At 44.4% G+C, this 22,605-nt stretch overlaps 1 protein-coding gene across 7 annotated transcripts in view; it reads left to right on the top strand.

Moving 5' to 3' along the window:
• Window positions 1-22,403, top strand: part of LOC137432270 (nucleosome assembly protein 1-like 1) — a 95,020-nt gene extending 72,617 nt beyond the window's left edge. For all 7 annotated transcript variants that reach the window (XM_078782864.1, XM_068124061.2, XM_068124065.2 and 4 more), the window contains exons 12-15: window positions 1,133-1,255; window positions 1,414-1,440; window positions 4,130-4,186; window positions 21,115-22,403. In XM_078782864.1, the coding sequence (XP_078638990.1) occupies window positions 1,133-1,255; window positions 1,414-1,440; window positions 4,130-4,186; window positions 21,115-21,159 (252 nt within the window). In that variant the 3' untranslated portion in view covers window positions 21,160-22,403. The remainder of the gene's footprint in view (window positions 1-1,132; window positions 1,256-1,413; window positions 1,441-4,129; window positions 4,187-21,114) is intronic.
• Window positions 22,404-22,605: the final 202 nt, after the last annotated feature.

Consider the following 22,605-nt stretch of genomic DNA (forward strand, 5'->3'; position numbering starts at 1 on the left):
ACATGGATGGATTGGAGGAGAAGATCGAGAACTGGCCATTGACCTGCCAGTGATTTGTGCAGCACAACTTTGCTGGAGATGCTTTCGATGATGATGGTTTTGGACAACACTGTATCTAGTGATGGGTGAAGTGAGGCAGGCGGTCTCGAGGGGAGATGAGTTCTCCATGGAGGGCGTGGTCTTGGAGGCTAAGTTTACCAAGGAATGACAACGTTTAATGAGTCGGAAACATTTAACATTTCAAAGTACACTACTGCTTTGTTATTTCCGGACTATGACAGGCTCGTATTTGCTAGTCAGGAAAGCATGTTTTATGTTTTTTTTTTTTTTTTTTGTGCATTTATAGCACTTGCCTTTCACCACCAATTCGGCACAGATTGATAACTTGTACTTGCTCTTTGGAGAGTAATCTGATTTTTTTTCTTAATGCACTTCAGTGGATTCCAGAAACTTTTTTGCTAAACAAGTTATGGCACGACGCAACTGTTCGTGCACCTGAGCACAGTATAATTGCGGTCGAGTTGACAATTTATGCTTCGCAATGAACCCGAAGCAATAAATAAAAACTCACCACCTGGTTGTGGACGATGTCTGCTCGCATGTGCTGTCTGCCCCTTTGTTTAAAGTTGACCGTCCATGTGACAGCTTGTCACACCACATTCACAAAGTCGCGTTGAAGGCTTTACGTCTTTACAGATAACTTGTCCCTAATTGTCTTTTTAAAATCTGTTTGTTTATTTTTAACGTCTGTTTGCCTTACTTTGTGGTTTGGAATTGCACATGTTTTTTGGCTGCAATTACATTATACATATATTAAAATTGGTGGTTTTGAAATGAAGGCATCAATTGTTCTTCGCATCCAAGTCGAGTCAAAGTAGACGGTTTATCGGGTTTGCCTGTGTGTACCATCGCTGGTTCCTCGTGCTTGCTGCAGACTGTTGGCGGACTCGCCTTTTGCCGTTTTCTGTAGGTTTTGCAATGTAGAACATTTGCGTTTGAGAATGTGTTCGTTTTATTTTATTTTAAATATATATGGTGTGTGTATGTATATATATATATATATATATATATTATATTAACCCATCACATTGTCTAGCTGCTGTACTTGATCCTTTCTATTTTATGTTTTCAGGATGACGAAGCAGAGTCCATTTTGGCGACAGACTTTGAAATTGGGCATTTCTTTAGAGAGCGCATTGTACCTCGTGCTGTCCTGTACTTCACTGGGGAGGCAATTGAGGATGAAGAAGATGATGTGAGGCTACCTCATTGTACTGATTGTTTTGAAAACTAACTTTTGTGCTATTCATGGTCACTGAAATCGGACTGTTTATTTCTTGTTATCCTGAATTGTGCAGCAGCTTTTGCCTTCATCTTGCCTAATGGATGTTATGTTTGCAATTTCTCTTGCAGTATGATGAGGAAGGTCAAGAAGAGGAGGTAAGACCTCTCCCCATCCCACAATGTAATGCGCTCAAGTCAAATTTCTGAGAAATGCTTGTAAGAACTGTCAATGCATTTCCATAGAACTTTCCATCTCCCACCCAATCTTCTTTCATGGCCATGATTATTCCCACGTTCTTGGGGGTCGGCCAGGGGAAGCTTTCCTAAGTCTTTCATGTACCGGCCGGCCAGGCCTGATGCTCGAATAAGGTTGGTGCAGGAATTTGAATTTATTCCAGGGTACCGGCGATAGCTCGCCTTCTCTTCGGGAAGACCACGTGTGAGCTTCAAGGTCAAACAACTAATGCCGTTGATGGGACTCCCAGTTTCATGTCCCTCGCACTGGCATGCCGATTTATAGCCAAGTCGGGATTATAACTCATGCGAGAGTGTTGAGGCGAGTGTGCTTACCTCAAGACCATGTCCTGCCAGTCCTACTCGATCTCTCTCCACCCCTTCAAAGATGAGAGTTATTGGGGTTTGGAAGATGTGGTGGTATCGCTTAAAGATTTGAGCATTTTAAAAGAAATGGTGGCTTTGTCGGACCCTCGGGAACAAGTGTTTGCATGCCACCACGACACTTCCATGCTTAATTAAACTTGTTGTTTTGACATGGTGAATCGTTGGCTTTCAATTGGTTTTTAAACCGTATGACTTTCGTGAGCCAGGGGTTCCGACTTTGAGGCATCTGTGCGTTGCATAGCTGGAGATCATTTTGAAACGGCAGTTTGCATGCATCCTTTGCACTTGCATAAGGTTCCAAGCTGGTTCAGCCAGTGCTTTCCAAAATGGATACCAGGTGCTTGCTTGGTGGCAAACAAACTCCCTCTTGAATTGAGAGTAAACGTCACAGAGTTCATTTTGAATTAAATTATTTTCATCTGAAGCAATGCTTTTGAGTTTACTTCAGTAATAACCTTTTTGTGGTTCCCTTTCCCCCACAAGGGTTTTCCCATGGGTGATACCGCAGCCTTTTCCTTTGCTTGATCTCGGGTGACTTTTTCTCTGCTCGATGTATGGAAATGTATGTTGAATTTTGGTCGTCTCGTTTCTGGATCAATACGTTTGTATTTGACCCAAATCTAGGCGTTTGGAGTACGGGCTTTGAAACTGGTGGGCAGGAAATGGGATTTATAATTTTCAAAATTGTGAATGGTTCCATCAGATCATTAGGCCCTCTTTTCCCTTCTCCATGTGTGGATAATGCGCTATTAAACAGCAAATACAACGTGTATGGATTTATGTTTGTGTGGTTCTTTACCTTTCTTCTTTAGCCGCTAAGCATTTGCACGAGAGTTTGAAAATCCAGCCTGGAACGTTCTTCGTGCTTAACTGTTGTCATTGCTATCCTATTTATGAACCGTTGCCAGAACGTTGTACATTCAGTTTAGTGTGTTTTCATCCATCCATCCATCCATCTTTGTCTGGTATTTGATTGACGCTGGCAACACTTTGGCCGCTCTTACGAAAAGCTGAATGCCACGTTGCATGACTTCCTGCACGTGGCCTGATTGGTGGTTGGGTGGATGAGCCCTGGGATCCTCGGTGTGCGTGTGCATCCGTTCCTTCCCCCCCCCCCCCCCCCCCGTGTTCCCTACCCCCCCCCCAATGTTTCATTTATTATGTTCTTGCGGGCACTGTTCGTTAGATACAAGGTTCCATTTGCCTTGTGTCTTCCATACAGTGCGAAAGAAATTCGCCCTTCTGAGTGTCGGGCCTGACTAGTCTCGTTCGAGCTCAACTTGGGTACATTGGTGTCCTGGGCCCTTGTTATCTGTGCTGTTGAATGTTTCCTCCCTCTTTTTTCTGTTTTTGGTGCTATGATTTAAACCTGGTGTTGTGCTGTACCATATATGCCGTCCTGCCAAGGGTCTTAGGACACCTCTTGCGGGAATGGTACGATGCTGGGGCATTGATTGTTGGGAACTGATAATTGTGAGGCAGTCGGAACGAACTTCAATCTAAACCGTGATCTGCGTCGACCCACTAAACAATCCGAGGTATCGGTGACCTGAATACCTCTGCGCAGGTTCCTAAGAAATTTGGTGAAATTTCCTGTTCAATGGTGCAAATGTATGGTGTTGTATGGTGTTGGCTGGTGTTGAGCCTGGTGTTGGCTTCGCGGTTAGGGTGCCGGCTTGGGATCCTAGGATCCTGGTTTCGAATCCCGGTCGATCGCTGAATTAACACCAGGGGGGTTGACTCAGCCTGTCATCCTTCCGAGGTCGGCAAATTGAGTACCAGCTTGCTGGGATGAATGATCCCGGTGTGTACCCCGGTTTAGAATCGGTACACCGTATCCCTGCGCATCGTAAGAGCGTGACCAAGGGTTGGCGTCAGGAAGGGCATCCGGCCATAAAAACATTGCCTCAAACAGGGAACCATGATTGTCATGGGCCCGCAAGGCTAACCCCCGCTCTAGCGGGGAAAATGGCCTTAAAACGATCATTCATTCATTCAATGGTGCAAATGTATCATAATTATTATTTTTCATTCATGTGGAGTTAGGTGTTCACAATTTTGTTTTGATAAAGTCCAATTCCCAGTTAAAACATTTAATGTTTTTGTTTTTCTTTTTGGGAGATGTTGGTTAATTCCTGAGACAGGCCGTGGCAAATTGACTTCGTCTGCGTTTCCCTCTTGTGGCACGTCATGATGGTTACTGCTTTATCTCGCTCATTTCTAGGAAGACGAAGAATGCCCTGAAGATGACGACGACGAAGATGCGGACTACGATCCCACTGTAAGCATATTGTACATTCCTTTAACATTGGCAGACTGGTTTTGTTTTGGGTTGTCCACAGTCCGTTCTAGTCTGGGAGGGAGGTGTGTACGCTGTTCCAAATGATTAAATGGACCTTGTACTCATTTGTGAGTAAGGAGGCCTGTGCTTGGTTCTTTCCAAACATTCAAATGCTGGCAATAAAGTAGAGTTGCCTGTATTCATTTATTAAATTTATTTTATTTATATATTTTTCTGCATGGCCTTTTACTCGAGGAATTTGTCCATCTGTTGCATTCTATTAAAATTGGAAACTATTGAAATTTGACCGTATGGGGTTTGAAGCTGGCATCGCAGCGTCGTGACAGGAAGGTCAAATAGGTCAATCTGAAATTGTGAATGAGTGCAGAGGCTGCTTTGTCATTGTTGAAAACGACGGGCCCTTCATCAGAATGAGGTGGAAATTTGTTTAAAATTGCAAAGCAAAGTCGATTTTGCTTTCAGGAAAGCGTTTGATCTGCCTGCCGCTAACAACAATGCCATTGGGGAGCATCTCGTCCGAAGGTTACCATATTTCTCAGATGGTTTGACGATCAAAATTGCAAGTGTATTTAAAAAAAAAACGGCTGTTGGATTGTTGGAAATGAAATGTCCGATTGTTTTGGGCGTGCTCAGGCATGTGTGATGCACGGCCTCCCAAGATGCCCTTTTGTTTAGTTAGCTTCAAAAGTTGGCCCTCAATTCTTGACCACCTCCTCCATTTCCTGGCTCTTTCAGTACAATGGGCTCTTTGGCTGGATCAGTGTCGCCGTCCAGTCCCACCCTCCCCCACTTTTTGCCCTCTGTTGGTTGGCAACACTTTGCGTATACTGAAAGGAGGCACCCTCCCACCAAAAGGCCTTGGTGGTGCAAAATGGTTGAGCTATTCTTGATGGGCTAGTCAGCTTGTTCTGATGGCGTTGGACTACTACTGGGCATTATAACCTCATGTTGGTGCACATATCTATCTGAAGGCAAATTTGGAGTGTAAAATATTCTTCTCCTGTTGAATGGCCTGATTAGGTGGATGAGCCTGGGATCCTCGGTGTGTGTGTGCCCGTGTCCCCCCGTGTCTCACCCCCCCCCCCCTCCCAATGTTTCATTATGTTCTTGCTGGCACTGTTCGTTAGATACAAGGTTCCATTTGCCTTGTGTCTTCCATACAGTGCGAAATAAATTCACCCTTCTGAGTGTCGAGCCTGACCCGTCTTGTTCGAGCTCAACTTGGGTACATTGGTGTCCTGGGCCCTTGTTAACTGTGCTGTTCAATGCTTCCTCCCTCTTATTACTGTTTTTGGTGCTATGATTTTAACCTGGTTTTGTGCTGTACCATATGTGCTGTCCTGCCAGGGGTCTTAGGACATTTGTGTGGTTGTATTAAATATTTTAAGACCATTCCATGTCCTATTTGCAGCCTGGACCCTTCCTTTTTGAACATGTGCCAGTTTTGATGCCCCTTGGTGCATTAGTTTCCAGGTTGTAGTCACTTTTAAACCTGTGATGTCTCATGCAACACGCCCCATGCCTCACATGAATCGTTTATGCAGGTCTGAACCCTTTCATAAAAGCAGTTTCCACATACCATTTACTCTGGGATTGCAATTAATCGTGGCATGCCATCTCGTAACGTGCATCGGTGTATTGCTGTTTTTGGTTCACGAGTTATCAAGTGACCGCTATATTCGTCATGTGTGTGCGTCTGTGTGTGTCTGTCTGTCCGCAGCATAACTACCCGATATCATTTCATCTTGATGAAACTTGGGTGGGAGGGTTGATATCATGATCTAGTTGTGTCCTGCCTCGAGTGGGCGTATTGCGCCCATTGGGGCGGAGCCACGCCCGAAAAAGATGTCTTTTTAGGGGGTAATCGAGTTCAAGCTACATCTTCTCCGAGGGGTTTGGTGGAATCTGAGAGGGGGTTCGATATTTGGTTAGGCCAATGTCATGTGTTAGGCCCCACGGAGCTCGATTTTTAATTTTTTTTTTCATTCTTTTTTTTTTTTTCATTTCATTTTTCACCGAATTTTCGGTATTGTGTAGCTAAGTAACCTCATAACTGATTATACATTATTTTCTGTCATTTCAAGGTCAGTAACCTTCGTTTTGACATTTCCGGTCTGGGCCTGTTTCGGTTGTAGTCCGTCCTTTATCATTGAATACCGCTCGTTCGTGAACCATCGTCGTCTCCTGACTTGTTTTTATTATAATTTATTATCCCCACGCTTAACAAAAAAAAAAAAAAAAAAATTAGGGTGGAATGGGGGAGGGTGATCCTCTTAAACTGTTGGGCAGAAATTCATCAAACTTGGTTGTTATGATCACAACGTGGCAAGAAGGTACAAGCACAGTATCCTTTTTGGCCCTGGTCCCTGGGGTGGGGCCAAAGGGTCAAATATCAAACTATGCAATTTGGGTGCATTTTAAATGAAACTTTGTGCAATCACGATTGGGGGACACATGAAATATAACAATTTTTTGGGATCTGAACTTTTTGCCATCTTTCATTGATCTTTGGTTGAAGTGGGAAGCCTGGGCATTTTGATGGCGTCAGCGAGTATATTTGGAGGGGGGGGGGGGGGGTGTTAAAGTTAATCTGCTGTATGGATTGGCTGAAACTAGCCATGCGCTCGTTATTATTCCGATCGCACATGGTAGCGATAGAGACCTCTTTAGTCTGACTAATCTTTCATCTGGTGGCGATATAGTACGTTGCCCCATACAAGGTGTAATGGATTCCTTGTGGGTCGCCAGGTGCATCTGGCCGTTCACATAAAAGCAGCGCCAGCTACGTCGGCCCGGCAGTGCACCAATTAAATTTGCTTCTTCGTGTCCGGCCTTTGGCGTAGCCGAGCAACAATAATGTTGCCGATGGACAAGCCAGAGGTATGCAAATTTCGTCAAACGCGTTAAACACTGCAATGTCGTTTTGGGAACCTTGATAAAGAATGTTGGATCTGGCTTAATTTTTTTTGGGGGGGGGGGGGGGGGGGGGTTTATTTATTTTTCTTATTTATTCTTATTTAATTTGCAGCTGGAATCTGGGCAGAGAACCAGACAGTGATGAGCCTATAGAGCCACATTAAGTTGGTGAATGTGATCCTGATGTGCAGAACATGCTTTGTGTGTCGGTGAAAATACAGAACTGGCTCCGATGTCGAGCAGATAGAGGCTTACCAACGGAATCGCTGACTCCCACCGACGAAGCTATGGATGGCTGCTTCAATTTCATGACTTTGCCTTATCTGGAGAAGGTTATATCAGCAGTGCTTGTGCTCTGCCAATGACTGTCGATTGCAATAGTGTGGCTTTCCGGCCATTCAGCAAAGGAGGATCAAATTTTGGTGTGCATCCCAGCTAAAGGCTAAAAGGTCATGCAACCGAATTGCATTTCTACAGTTTAGCCAATGAAAATATGGTATGGGGAATGGCAGGCTTGTTTGGTCATCTGGACACCGTAAAGCAAAATCCTCAGTACATTCCACACCTGATAGACCCGATTTCATGATAAAACATCATACCAAACTTAAAACTACAAGGATTTTGTGAAGTTTCTGGCTGATAGTTTGGATGACATGGTGAGGAAGAGATTTCTATCAAAATGCTTCCTATATCCAGCTATGCTTCCTATATCACTGCTCCATGCATGCAGGAGCTCATCGCTTCATCTGCTACATGGTGTCACCAAAAGATGAGTGTGTGTTAAATGCAACAATGTTGAGTTATAAGTGACTGGCGAAACTAGTAATGATCGTTTCCAAATTATCAGCTTCATATCCTGGGTTGGTGGACACAGTAGATCCTGGATCTCCTGGGTTGGTGGACACAGTAGATCCTGGATCTCCTGGGTTGGTGGACACAGTAGATCCTGGATCTCCTGGGTTGGTGGACACAGTAGATCCTGGATCTCCTGGGTTGGTGGACACAGTAGATCCTGGATCTCCTGGGTTGGTGGACACAGTAGATCATGGTGTATCCTGGTCCCTCAAGTATTTCTCTCCATTGGTTCTATAAACTGTTTCGCAGAGACTATTCCCAATCCACGTAGTTTGCAAAAATCCTCTGCAATGCCATGAAAGCTGTTTTTACAAAGATAGGGATTGATGGCTGCTCCATAACTTGTTTGCTTTAGAACTAACGTGGTATCCAGACATTGGAGGGAGTTGATGTTGTACCCGGCAGTATCTACATCAACTGCAGAAATCCTCGGTTCACCTTGGTCTTCATTTCAAGTCGCATCGCGTCAATGAATATGACCAGCTTCGATTGGACATGCACCTGGCAATCGATTAAAGAAAAATGGCAAAAATCCTTTCCCAGATTATCCAAGTTGTTGATGGCTGTCCCACTTTAAAGCTTCCGAAAGAGTCTGAATGATATATTCAGACATGATTTCCACTTTCACAAGTTTGTTCCAGAAAACCGGGGACACAAACACATCTTGGCATGAGCAAGAGGCTCGCCAACCTTGAAAACATTTTCACCTTGCTGCTGATTAGAGCTAATTTGCAGGAGACCATAAAGCTGTCTGCAGGATGATTTATGCCGATAATTTCAACATTTCCAGAGTTGTAGAATTTTTTTTTCAGCTGACCAAGATGTAGTACCACCTCTGCCAAATCCTGCTTCTGGGTATTCTTTGTTGGCAAATTCCTTAACTGTAAAATATTGAGATGACATTTCTGGGTTTGGGGGTACCATGGAGCGCTGACGCCTCAAATCCAACTCTACAGTTACAAATGATACCATCAAGCCTCCATGCGTGTGACTCGTGGACGAATTGGAAGCTATTTTTTGATGAGCAGCATGTTGAAAGTTTGATCAAAATGTCTGTTTTTGCCCACAAGTTCCCCAAGCATTTTGCTGTCAGTTCTATCCTGACATAGGACAATCTTTTTCCACTTTAAAATGCACACATGGTGAGCAAACGTTTTCCCATGATTAACCTGACGACATTGGAGGATATAATGGCGGAGTGCGATAACGGCATCCCGTGGCACGTTTCCCCGATCAAACGAAGGGCTCGGAAAGACGTGTAGTAAAGACTGGAGTTACTTCACAACAGGCTGAATGGACAAGAATCCCAGAAAGGAAAGGCTCCTTTAAGCATTCCAGGCTCAAATCCATCTAGAGCCCAATGTCTTGGCTTGAACTCGACAAAAGATGATTTGTGAAGTTCTGGTCAAAGATGACTTCCTTCAGTTCTACCCAAATGCTAAAATTTTCATTGATATTGCATTCAGGAGCATGATGCAACAAACAGGTTTCAGCCACATGGGCAGTGTGGATCACACCATGAAGCTTCCATGAAGGATGAAGCCTTGGATAAGGTGTTGAGGATGCCTCTCTCTCTCTCTCTCTCTCTCTCTCTCTCTCTCTCTCTCTCTCTCTCGCTCTCTCTCTCTACCACGCTCTCTCTCTCTCTCTCTCTCTCTCTCTCTCTCTCTCTCTCTCTCTCTCTCTACCACGCTCTCTCTCTCTCTCTCTCTCTCTCTCTACCACGCTCTCTCTCTCTCTCTCTCTACCACGCTCTCTCGCTCTCTCTCTACCACGCTCTCTCTCTCTCTACCACGCTCTCTCTCTCTCTACCACGCTCTCTCTCTCTACCACGCTCTCTCTCTCTACCACGCTCTCTCTCTCTACCACGCGCTCTCTCTCTCTCTACCACGCGCTCTCTCTCTCTCTACCACGCTCTCTCTCTCTACCACGCTCTCTCTCTCTACCACGCTCTCTCTCTCTCTCTCTACCACGCTCTCTCTCTCCCTCTACCACGCTCTCTCTCTCTACCACGCTCTCTCTCTCTCTCTCTACCACGCTCTCTCTCTCTCTCTCTACCACGCTCTCTCTCTCTCTCTCTACCACGCTCTCTCTCTCTCTGCCACTCTCTCTCTCTCTCTCTCTCTCTCTCTCTCTCTCTCTCTCTCTCTCTCTCTCTCCCCCTCTCTCCTCTACCACTCTGACATGGATCTGTTGAAATGATTGACATTTTTGACAATCTAATAAAGACGTTTTTCAAATTTCATTCATTCATATGACTTTAATTACTTTCTCTTCTGCTCCATGGGAGGTTTCCATTCTTCCTGAGCTTGCCACTGGACACTGCTGGTTTGACAGGCCAGTACCACCCCAGTTCAACTCTCACCATGGAATTCCTTTGAGCAGGTTTCTAGAGTTGTGCACAAAGGCACGTCACGCACAGCCAACAAACTAGAAATGTGGGATTTCCCCTCCAAATTGTCATGAAATTTGAGATGTTCATTTATTATTATTAAATTTTATTTATTTATTTTTAACTCAACTGGACGGTAGTCCAGTTGAGTTCACCACACACTAAACCATCCGTCGTCGTTTGTCGGCAGTTAACTTTTCGACGTTAACCCTCCAGCGTCCACAAATATCAACCAATTCTGATCAAACTTGACATGCAGCATCCTTACCCCCAAGGATCAGGTTGGTAATACATTTCAGCCCGATCCGTTGAAAAATGGCGAGCTTACGCGACCATTTTGTTTTTGGTCATGAAAACGATGTTAACACTCTAGCGTCCACAAATATTAACAGATTTAGATCAAACTTAGAATGTTTAACCCTTACCACACAAGGTAGCTTGCTATTGCATTCCAACCCGATCCGTCACAAAATGGCCGCCATAGGCCGCCATATTGTTTTCAGTTCCGAAACGACGTCAAGACTTCAACGTCCATAAATATTTATGGATTTTGATCAAACTTGGTGTGTGAGACTCTTTCCACACAAGGTAGGTTGCTATCGCATGTCAACCCGATCTGTCACAAAATGGCCGGCATACAGTCGAGTTGAGTTCTGCTTCCCTGGAAGCTCTAGTTGTCCCCCGTCGCACCGCGGAGCGAAAAGGGGACTATGGTTTTCCCGTGCGTGCATAAGCGAAGGACCGAATTCGAATTTGGTGTGGGTGGAACCCACGTCAAAATCCAAGATGGCCACCACCATATATGTCTGAACCTTGTGAGCGGAATATCTTGAAAAATAAGCGAAGTACCAACTTCTAATCTAGTGTGTGGGTGTATCTAGGCATAAGGAAGAAGCTATTGAAAATTGGGTCGCCACGTCAAAATCCAAGATGGCCGCCACCATATATGTCTGAACCTTGAGCGAAATATCTTGAAAAATAAACGAACTAATAACTTCTCATCTGGTGTCGGTGTATCTAGGCATAAGGATGAACGCTATTGAAAATTGGGTCGCCACGTCAAAATCCAAGATGGCCGCCTTGCGGCTTCCACTTTGTCAACTCGCATCACTTCACCGACGGGGGACCGAGGCGTAACGCTTGTTATTTATTACCCACGCCGGAGGAGAGGGTATTGCATTTGAGTCCGTTTGTTTGTCTGTTTGTCCGCACAGAATATGATTTTCTCTGCAACCGTTGGTCCGATTGACAGGAAATTTTCACCATAGACGCAACTCCATGTGAAGAATTTTTTAATGATAATTATGACGTCATCGGTCAAGTGGTTCGGCCGCCATGTTGGAAAAACTTTGCGCCGACTTTATCTCTCCGACTCTGGAAAATCCTCGCTGTCTCGCTACCTGTTCAACACTGCATTCAACATTTAACCCACAGCATCTAACCCCTGACTATCTCCTCTCCTTCTCCCTCCTTTGTGCTTTGAATATTTCCCTATTGATTCTTCTTTTTTTGCAATTGTTTTTATGTTTTGCTATGCATTACGTTTTGCACTCTGTCAAAGCGTCTTTGGGCTTCCTGAAAAGCGCTATATAAAATAAATGCATTATTATTATTATTATTATTATCTCTTTGCTGATTCCACTCTCTGCCGCTCCATTCCTCTTCCCTCAGATCGGCAGTCTGCAGCCTCCTCACTCTCTGAAGACTTGGACAAAATCACAGACTGGTCAAACAAGTGGAACATGTCTTTCAATCCTGACAAATCTCACACTCTTACTATGTCTCTCCGAAACGATCGACTGGACAACCCTCCCATCTACTTTCTCAACAATCCTCTCCAAGAAGTTCTGTCGCTCAAGCTTTTGGGTCTCACTATCTGCCATGATCTTTCTTGGCAAAACCACATTTCCAAGCTGGCCTCCAAAGCCAGTCGCTGACTGGACATCCTCCGTCATGTGAAGTCCTTCCTCGGCACACCTGAGCTCCTCACCACATACAAGGCTTTCATCCGCAGCTCAATGGAATACTGTTCTCCCCTATGGGCCGGTGCTCCTGCCTCACACCTAGCTCGGCTTCACGCTGTTGAAACCAAAGCTTTCAGAATTAGTGGAATCTCCCGCGATGAAGCTATTTCTGAGGGCTTTTCACTCACTCACCGCAGGCAGGTAGGTGGTCTTTCTGTCTTCTTCCGACTCCTCTCCGGCCTTGCACCCCCAGCTCTCTGTGGTCTGTGCTCTCTCGTGCTCTGTCCCCCAAATATTCCTACAGGTCGCACAAGATCTGCCAGCAACCCTCTGATGGTTAAACTGCCGAAATCTCGGCTCTGCTCACCTTCACTCTTTCATTCCTCTTTTCTCCCACCTCTGGAACAAACTCCCTCACTCCCTTCAATCCCACTCCTCCCTCCAGGTCTTTAAAACAGCTGTTCACCACCATCTCTTATCTTCCCCCATCCAAAACCTTGATCTTTTCTACCCCTGCTAATTCACCCCAGATCCACCTTGTTTGAAATTCCAACTTCTTTCCTGGAAGTCCTGGCAGTGTCCATACGTTTTATACCTCTCCCACGCCCCCCCTCCCACCCCCCAAAGCCCTCTCCCTCTCTCAGATCTCTCTATGTCTCTCGGTCCCTGCTCTCAAATGTTGTTTGTGTCCTTCCCCCTCTCCCCATTTTGTCTACCGCTCCCGATGTTATATGTTTTATGTGTTGGTTTGTCTTTCTGTGTGATTAATGTTCGCTCTTTCACGAGCCTCGATCTTGTATACAAAAAAAACCAAAAAAAAAAAAACCTCGATCTCCAATAGTGCTGAATAGAAAAAATTGAAACGTCTCATTGTAAAGAACTCTCTATGGGAATAAATTATGTTAATGATGATGTCATAGGTGCCTCCATTATGACATCGTAATTCGCCGAGTACAAAACTTCATCCAATCAAGATGAAATTTCTTGAGCGCCATGTCGGCATAAACGGGTGGAGAAAAAACTGACCATCGGTCACGTGGTTCAGCCGCCATATTTGTTTTAACACAAAAGCTTTTAAAAACCACTGAAAATACATCCTGGTGAGGGTTTGCAATCTCCGATTGCTCTTTCTTGTTATTATTGTTATTTGAAGGTTGCTTGTAATCAATTGAGCATAACACTAACAAACCACAGGACCATGTTGTCCCCTAAATTTGATTTGAGTGGGCTGTGGTTTACCTGACACTGTCTATATTGCATTGGACAATATGTCACCTTGTTTCTGACAAAGCTCTTTGCAATTTATGGGTAAACTAATCGTTCGATCTCCTATTTTTCAACATTGCAGACTTGTCTGAGTGTTTTCATGTATCCTCTATACAGTTTTTTTATTTATTTATTGCAATTAATGAATAAACATGAAGTGCCAAAGCCATTAATATTCTGAAAAGTCTTGGATCTCATCTGGCCTGTGATTTAAAAACAAACAAATGACAAAACCGTCAATTTTCAGTGACAAATGTGATGCGATATAACTCTCCTGCTATGATAATAAAAACAGAACGCATTCTTCCGCCAGGCTGAACAGTTTGTTTTGTACCCCACTGATGGACCGGATCTGGGTGTGAACCAAAATCAAATTGGCTTGTTCTTGTCAGCGACCCAAGGCATCCAACAAGTTTTGTCATAACTTGTCCACAGCTTTTTCAAACGGCTTTTTTTTCTTTTTTTTGTCCACATCTTTTGATGGCTAAGAATTTCTTAAAAAATTATTGGATCTGGATTTTCACCAATATCTAATTGACTCGTCCTTGTCACACACCCACACCCACACACCCAACCTGTGCACCAAGTTTCGTACAAATTTGTCAATAACTGAGACATCCTGTTCAGACAGATAAACAGGGGTGAATCTTCAATCTCTAACCTTGGTCCACCTTCGGTGTTGGAGGTAACGAACAAAGGAATAAATACCACTGTTAAAAATGAGTGGGTCTATTTTCACCAAATCTTCAAAAGATGTGAAGCCCTCCTGAACCCTCCCTCCACAAGGGTGCTGTCCCTGGTCGCTGTGTGGGTTAGGGTTATCATTGATCCCCAGCTTTGACGTTCCCAAATTACTGTTATTTTAAGATCTGGACACAAGCTGATGTTGGATACATTCTGCAGATTTATTAAATACTAGTGTTAAGCCCATCAAAAATTAATAGGGCCAAGAGCATCCATTCTCTCCATAACCACCGTCACAGTTAAATAAAACAACTCAGGCCTGTTTCAATACTTTTGTTTCATAAAGAAAAGTACTATTATTTTCGAAATACATTTATTATCCAAGTGATAACGGAATTTCAAATGATTGAGCATAATTGCTCACCATATATATTTTTTGCTGCAAATAGAAATGACTAACGTCTCACCTCAATCGTTGTGGTTGTGAAAACAACCGGAATGGTCATGCAATCGACCCAAGTTCAGATGCGTGTAGTAAAAGTTTTGGATGGAATAAGTTTCACCTTTTCTGAGTGGAAACAAAATGGCAAATGGTGCCAACGTTGATATTGTGTGCGCTCCCTTTCAGTGACGAAAGTGATATAACTTCCATGAACATGAGGTCACTCCCTGTGTGACAAATTAATACACAGGGCTTTTATTTCTTTAGATACCACAACCTATTTTTTATGTTATTCTTTTGTACACCGGATCTGTTCAAAAGAATTGCCGAGCTTGTCCTTCCTCCGCTACTGGAAATGCAGCAAGATGGCACTTGCACCCAACAGTGTCTGTCTTGCCAAATTTTGTTTGTACCTGGGAACTCGTCACAAGAGGTGTGATGTTTATAGATTTGACACATTTTCTTTCACCTTTAGTTCATCCTCGGTCAGAATTTGGCTTTTGGGCTTTGCAGACTTCCTTGTCCTCATTTAGTTCTTGAAGTGTAACAAGGGGAGAATGCTGCTCGAGTACGTATCAAGCTGTTGGAATAAAATGACATCTGCTTCTGGACAGAGGTCTAGCCTTGCTTCAGTGATGTTCATTGCTGTACTGGGCCTCTGACATTGACCAGACTTCTCTCAGATCTGTATTCTCCATCAACTGGCAGTGGATGCTGAGTCTTTCAGAAGATGCCTCCTTCCCACGTGGTTTCCTCGTTTGCTTTGTAGATGCAAAATGACTGCAACCACTGAAAGCAGGAAAGCATGGGATTGAACATTATTTACAGGCCCGATTGTGGAGTCCAGTCAAGTAAAGAATTCCAAGAGGTGACCAAGGAGAGATGCTAGCAATGCAAAGGTTCATTGAGATGCATGAATGGACCTGCCTGGCTATACCGTGTCATTGGTATATATTATCACGAGTAACCTGCTGCCCTCCCATTGTGCATCTCGCTTGCAAGAAAATGATTTTGCTCGCCGGTTTCAATGCACCACATCTTGGCAGATCACATAGTCATGATTGAATACTCGTACTTTACTTTCATGTATTTAATCTGAGAAAGTGGAACCATTTTGATCTCGTCGGGATTTGCCGTTCTGCTCTCGTTGAAGTGTGCAGGATGAGCTCTCATCTCTTCCTGTCCAGGCTGGAGTTCCTCAAGGCAGTGTTCTGGGCCCTGTGCTTTTTTTAAACTTTCATCAATCATCTGAGTCCCTGGAAAATCCTCTTTTTCCTGATGACTCAACCCTCTGCCGTACGATCTGTCAGCCTTCACATCGGCAGGCAGCATCCTTTTCACTCTGCAGAGCTGGAGAAAAATCACAAACTGGTCGATCACTTGGAACATGATTTTCAATCTTGAACACTCTCAATATATCTCTGAAGACTGTCTGGAAAACCCTCCCATCCAATTTCTTAACAATCCTCTAGAAGTTCTGTCACTCAAGCTTTTGGGTCTCACTGTCTGCAATGATCTTTCCTGGGAAAATCACATTTCCAAGCTGGCCTCCAAAGCCAGTCACCGGCTGGGCATCCTCTGTCGTCTGAAGTCCTTCCGCTTCCTGGGACCTTGGCACTGCTGAGCTCCTCACCACATACAAAGCTTTCATCCGCAGCTTGATGGAGTACTGCTCTCCATTCTGGGCTGGTGCACCTGCTTCATGCTGTAGAAACCAGGGCTTTTCAAATCATTGGTATCTCCTGTGATGAAGCTGATTCTGAGGGCCTTTCTCTCACCACAAGCAGGTTGGTGGTCTTTGTCTTCTTTTAACTCCTCTCTGGCCTGGCAACCCCTGCTTTGTCTGTGCTCTGTCCCCACCCCTTTCTTTTTTCCTGCCTCTGGAACAAACTCCCACACTCTTCAATTTCACTCTTCCCTCCAGGTCTTTAAAACAGCTGTTCACCACCACCTCTGATCTTCCCCCATCCAAAACCCTGATCTTTTCTACCCCCGTCGATCCACCCCAAACCTACCTCCTTCAAATTCAATGCTTTTTTGTGAAAGTCGCTGTATTGTCCATCTTGCTTATCCTGTGTACCCTACCTGAGCCTTCTCTTCCACAGATCTGGTGGCCCTGTTCCCTATTATTGATGTGCTAAATTTCTCTCGCCCCCTTTTGTCTCCTGCTTCCTTTGTTATATGTTCTTTGTGTTAGTTCCTATACGAGCCTCTGCTTGGTATACAAAAAAATAAATAATAATAACCATACAAATCGAGCACTGGAGTCAGTTCTTTTGCACTTAGTGCAGCATGATTCAAATTTTGGAAGGCCATCTTCTCCGATGTCACAAAACCTTTGTATATGGTGGCAAGTTGACAAGTGACAATTACTTGTCAGTTTGCAATTTCTTTATTCAGTTGGGGGGTAGAGGTATTTTGTCATAGATCTATACTTAAAAGGCCATCCGTTTGTCCTTTCCTGAATGCATATATTATTGAAGAGGGACCAACAGGCTTGTTTGTGTTTTTTCCTTACATTGTGGGCCCACTCCTTTATCCCAGTATCATTTGATTTCTGTCCAATCTGGAAAACCGGAACTTAGGTGGGCATGTTTGTTCCTTGCCGTTTGAAACCCATGTCTGAATGCCGCTTGCAGTTGCCCATTGTCTAGCAATCTAATTTGTATTAATGCCCTTGTCTTATCTGTGATTTGTACAAACCTGGAGACATGAGAGAAATAAAATAGGACCCATTACTATGCACTGGCAACCTTTTGGAGCCATAAAATAATGAAGACTATTGTATGTACCAGAGCATGAAGCAAAGGTATAATTTCACCTCTGATACCCTTCTGCACTCACCATTTAGCAAAAGGTTCTCTTACGAATGTCTCAGCCATTCGGTGCTTGGTTTTGGATCATCATAGAGCAACATTCGAATCTTTTTGCACATCACAGTATTGCTTTCTGTTATTCTGGCCAATGTTTCTCAAATACGACTGTTCTGTCAGTTTTAAAATGAATTTTAGTGGAAATTGTCAGCCGGCTTGCCTTTACAACTGGCCTTCTTTGGGAGGGTGAGGGTGGGTTGTGAGTGACTGAGAATGTCTGTTAAAAACGGAGAAAAGAGGGAGAATATGCCTGGGAATGGCAGGGTGAGACATCCTGTGAGCAATGAATTTTGAGGGTGAGAAGGTGAGATTTTCTTGAACATATGATCTGGGGTGGCTTGGAGAGGAGGGTAGTAGGAGCAACATTGGATGCAAGCTTACATAATAGACCGCCAATGGGAGCGACCGTTCTTAGGAATCAGCCTCCTATCCTGATATTCCAATTTTGAAAAAGACCTTGTTTTCAACCTCAAAAGGAGCTAGGAGTGAAGCAGGAGCACCACCAGCCAAGAGCAGGGAGAAATAATCTCTGTATGAAAGCCTTGCACGCTATGGTGAGCATGGTGCGGCTCAGTAATGTCTTGTCCCTCTGAAGAATACCCAATGGAGCTGGCTTTTGATGATGGCTTGATGTGATTGGCCCATCAACGGTTCTGGCAGACGAAGTTAAGGAGTTTGAGATGGCACCTCTTCCAATGGCTGTCTCGACTGATGCCGTTTTACTCTGGATATACTCTTCAGCAAAATGGTCAAGTTGATTTTCCAAGTTTCTTGTAGAGAGCTCGCCAAGTGGTTTAAATATTTGAGCAAGCGCTCCATTCGAAACTGTTGGTTCGGAACTGCAGGCTTGGCAAGTGCTAGAAGGAATCTCGATGTATAAGTAGGGAGACGAGATTAAGGTTGTTTACATGTTCACCACACTGGTGGTGGTGCAGTGCTAATTAGTGTTATGGGTTAAGAATAATTCTCCCCAGTGCGTGCTTAACCTCTGTAAGGCCGAAAAAAATATATTGCTGGTCTCTGGTCAGACCAAAGTTCCAGAATTGATGCGGCGATGCGTTTTTTTTTTTTGAAAAGCATGGATTGCACATATAAAGGTGTTGTTTTTTGTGTCCTCATGCTTTGCGGTCCTCCTCATCTGCCGTGGCGCCATCCAGAGAGAAATTAAAGACAGGCAATGGGACAGGTCGGCCTTTTTGTAAATAATGAACACAAGCTTGAGTTATTTTAAAATGTATTTATTCTGAAAATCATTAAGTTCTTCAAGCATATTATAGACTGCCATTTCGTTCTCGAGATCGCCTCGCCGTACCGTCAAACATTCCAATGCGACGATCGCGTCAACACTGCGCATGCGCAAGTGGTCTAACAGGCCGATGGTCTCCCACGATCTTTTCTCCCAGTCCACCAGATTTATCAGACACTTACAACTTCATGACAAATGAGATAGGATCCAGGCCTAAAACTAACGAGACCACCCGCAGCTCTCTAGGCCTTCTGGTTGCTTCACACGAACCCGACAAAGAACGTCTTCGTTTCAATAAATGACAATATCCAGCAGATTGGATTCATGATGGCACGGCACACAAAACTACTCATATCTTTGGGAACGGCTGGTTGGATTTGGACAAACTACGTAGTGTTGTAGGGGAGAACCGTGTGCGAACGTCGATACCAATGGCGACCCGCACAGACCCGTATTTCCTGAGATAGCGCGCCGGCCCGGCAACAACAGACGCACACTGTTGTGGGTACCGTTGGAAATTTGAAAACAAAAAAAATAATTGTTGACGCACAGGGTCAAAATCGATGCGCGCGCTGACCAGAGACCAGAAATATATTTTTCTCGGCCTAATCTTATCCTAACGTTTTTGCTGAGAGGCTGGCCATGTAAAACCTCTAAACTACATTTACTGCCAACTACAAGCCAAGCAGGTTCTCAGACTAAGCCCCGCCCCCAATGCACCTCATAGGCAAAAGGTCCTGCCCACAAGCGAGGCGGAGAATCAAGGGGGATGTCAGGCCAAACCCCGAGGGATGTGATTGGGCTGTAGGACGTGGGCGGGGTGAACTGGGAGGGAAACGAGCCGGTTGGCTCAGGAGTGAAGAAGTAGAGGTCAATCTCTCTGCCACCGGACAAGAAGGTTTGGCCATTTTGGTGTGCTTGCTTTTTGGAGCATTTGCCGTACTGGCGTGGAGTGGGTTTGGTGGCTGTGGTGCTCTTCGGGGAAGCTGGGGGCTGTGTTGTGCTTGGGGGGGCTGTGTTTTGCTTGCCAGGCCAGAGAACCTCAAAGGAGGCCGTCTTGGCTACTTGCCTACGCCTGGGTGTTTTTGGCACGCGGCACTGCTGCGGTTTTGGGGAGCTTGGATGTGCGGGCCTTTCGTCGGCTGTCGTCATCTTGCCAAGTTCCCGCCTGTGTGGCATCGAGCTTCAACAGCCACCACCACCCTCCCCCCTTTAAAAAAAAAAAAAAACTTATTTGGGGGACACAAGTGCACAAAAAGGTAGATTTTTTTTTTTTTTTTTTTAAATATATAAATAATCTTTCCTCTGTCGTGTTTGTGAGTCGGTCTGTGTGAGGTATCTCAGTTTTTATTTCGACATTTTCATTCCGTGCTTTCTTTTTTAAAATCATTGTATTTTCGTTTGTCGTGTTTTTGTTTGTTTTCAGTGTAGACCCGTGTGCTTCGTGTAGAGTGTAGACAAATGCTCCGTGGCACTTTCCCCATGCGTGCCTTGACAGTCAAACAATCTAAGCTCGCCTCAGGAGTTAACGCAGTTTGGCTATTCGTCCAAGGCTGGTCTTAACTAGCTACGGACACGACAATATGTATACTTCTGGTAGGGAGTGCTCCCACGAAACAGCATTTTGTAATAACGTTATTATGCTAATATATATATATATATATATATTTGTTGTTTTGTAATGAGAAGCGACCTTGGAAAAAGCACGATAAAACTTTTAACACTGATCAACACTCAACCCCAATGGTGGAGAACCCCCCCCCCCCTTGGTGAGGTGGGGGTAAATTAATTTGCTACAACCTTCATTGTGTGACCCTTCGTCCTCATGTCAAGTTTGGTTGAGATTGGATAAGTTATGACCAAATGTATCGTGGTCAAAAGTCGACAGACACCAAATTGCATATTTAGTATGATTTAATTTTACTTTTTTTACTGCATGATGATATAAACCTTTTCCACCTTGATGTTACTAATTACTGTTAACGTTTGGAGTGCAATTGTTGAGAATGAGGAGTGATTGTTGTGGATGCATGAGATCAGGAAGGTATGTTCCACAAATGGGAGAAGAGTAACAAAGGAGTGGAGGTGGTTGGCTTGGATTTTGACTTGAACCAGGAAGACCTTGCAAGAGGATTTTGATGTTTTGTGCAAATCTGTTTTCCACCGTGTGATGTCATTGTGAAGGTGTGGATTATTATTATTATTATTTTTTGAAGCAGTGTGGCTTTAATGCCAGGTTAACCTCTCCTGTACATCTTTTCTTCTGCAGACTGATCCTTCTGCAAAGCAACCACCTGAATGCAAGCAGCAGTGATCTCCGTGTTACCAAAGGCTACCATTTTTGGTTGGCGAGACCGGCCGCCCAAGCCCTCCCTCCCTCCCCCCCCCCCCCTCCTCTCAAATTTATTGTGGGGTGCAGGGCAGTTTGTCATGTTAATCGTGTATTGTGCTCAAACATACCCAGGCCCTGCATATGCGGCCTTACCCCTGCACTCCCACCCCACAATTTGGGTTACCACTTGTGATATTGCTTAGCCCAATGTGAAAAGCTTCCTGTTGCCCATCGTTTGATCGCAAATTCCAGTTTACATGAAGTATTTTGTACGTACGGTATTTGGATATTTTGACTTGAATGGCTTCACGGCTTCTCTTCATTCCCACCGTTTCATCTTCCGCGCATGAATTGGCAAATTGCATTTAAAACCTTTCATGGTTTGCGGTCTGCACCGGCTGTGCGGTGCTGTCCTTTGGAATGCCTTCGATTTTGCAGTGTGCGTCTCATGCGAGCGACTGCACCTCATTCTCAGCAGCGAGGTTTTTGCGAATATCCTCTACCCTCAATTTCTGACTAAAACGGCGTGTCGGGTCTAACAAGCTTCCAATCATGCGGCGCTCGGCTGTTTGGATTTCATCCTTTAGTTTTAAAGTGGTGTCCATGTTGACTTGGTTCTGGCGATGCCGGTCCGCGTGGCTCGAGTGCAGCGGCGAAGGTTCCTCAAGCTGATGGAACCATCCCAGCCTGGACCCTTTAAATCTTTGCTTTTTATTTTTGTACCATTTGGTGTGAAATGACATGCTGCACATTTCCTGTTTGGCTTTCGTGTTTTGGACACCCTTGGTACATTAGGGCAAAAGCTTGAACCGTGTGCGAGTGGATTTGAGTTGGTCGTTTGGACATGAACAGGTGAGGTCCATTTTATTTTGCATTTCATCAACGCCAATACTACTATTATATGTATATATATAATTGTAGTTGTCAAATTAATCTTTTGTGAATGGGGAGGGAGGGGTTGAGGTGTGAGGCAGCTGTATTTTTGGCAATTCTATTTCTTGGAAGTTGACAGACTGAGACCACCTTGAAATAATGGCTTCATCCCATCCATGTCGCCTTGTATCAAGGGTGAGCCGCTACACTTTGGCCTGAATGGTTTGATGCCCGCTTGGGTTATCAAAAGTTCTGCGTTTTGGTATCATGCTCGACTGTGGTCTTGAAGGAACATTGTTCGTCCATTTTCTTTGTCTGAGGTTCTTGTGAAATAAATGATTGACTACACTGAATACGTGATCCCGTTTGATTCTGCTCTATCGCTCGTGCAGAACCCCTTGTACATTGTTACCCAGCATTCTTCGCGCAAAGCAGGGTTAAGCAATTTGTTCACCGTCTGTCTGACAGAAGTCGGTCTACGATGCAGGAAGTACTTTATTTCAATTGAATTTTGTATTTTGAACACTAGAACACGAACCTGCAGTTTAGCAGTAC

This window comes from Myxine glutinosa, chromosome 8, assembly GCF_964187855.1.
Source record: "Myxine glutinosa chromosome 8, kmMyxGlut1.1, whole genome shotgun sequence".
Taxonomy (NCBI): domain Eukaryota; kingdom Metazoa; phylum Chordata; class Myxini; order Myxiniformes; family Myxinidae; genus Myxine; species Myxine glutinosa.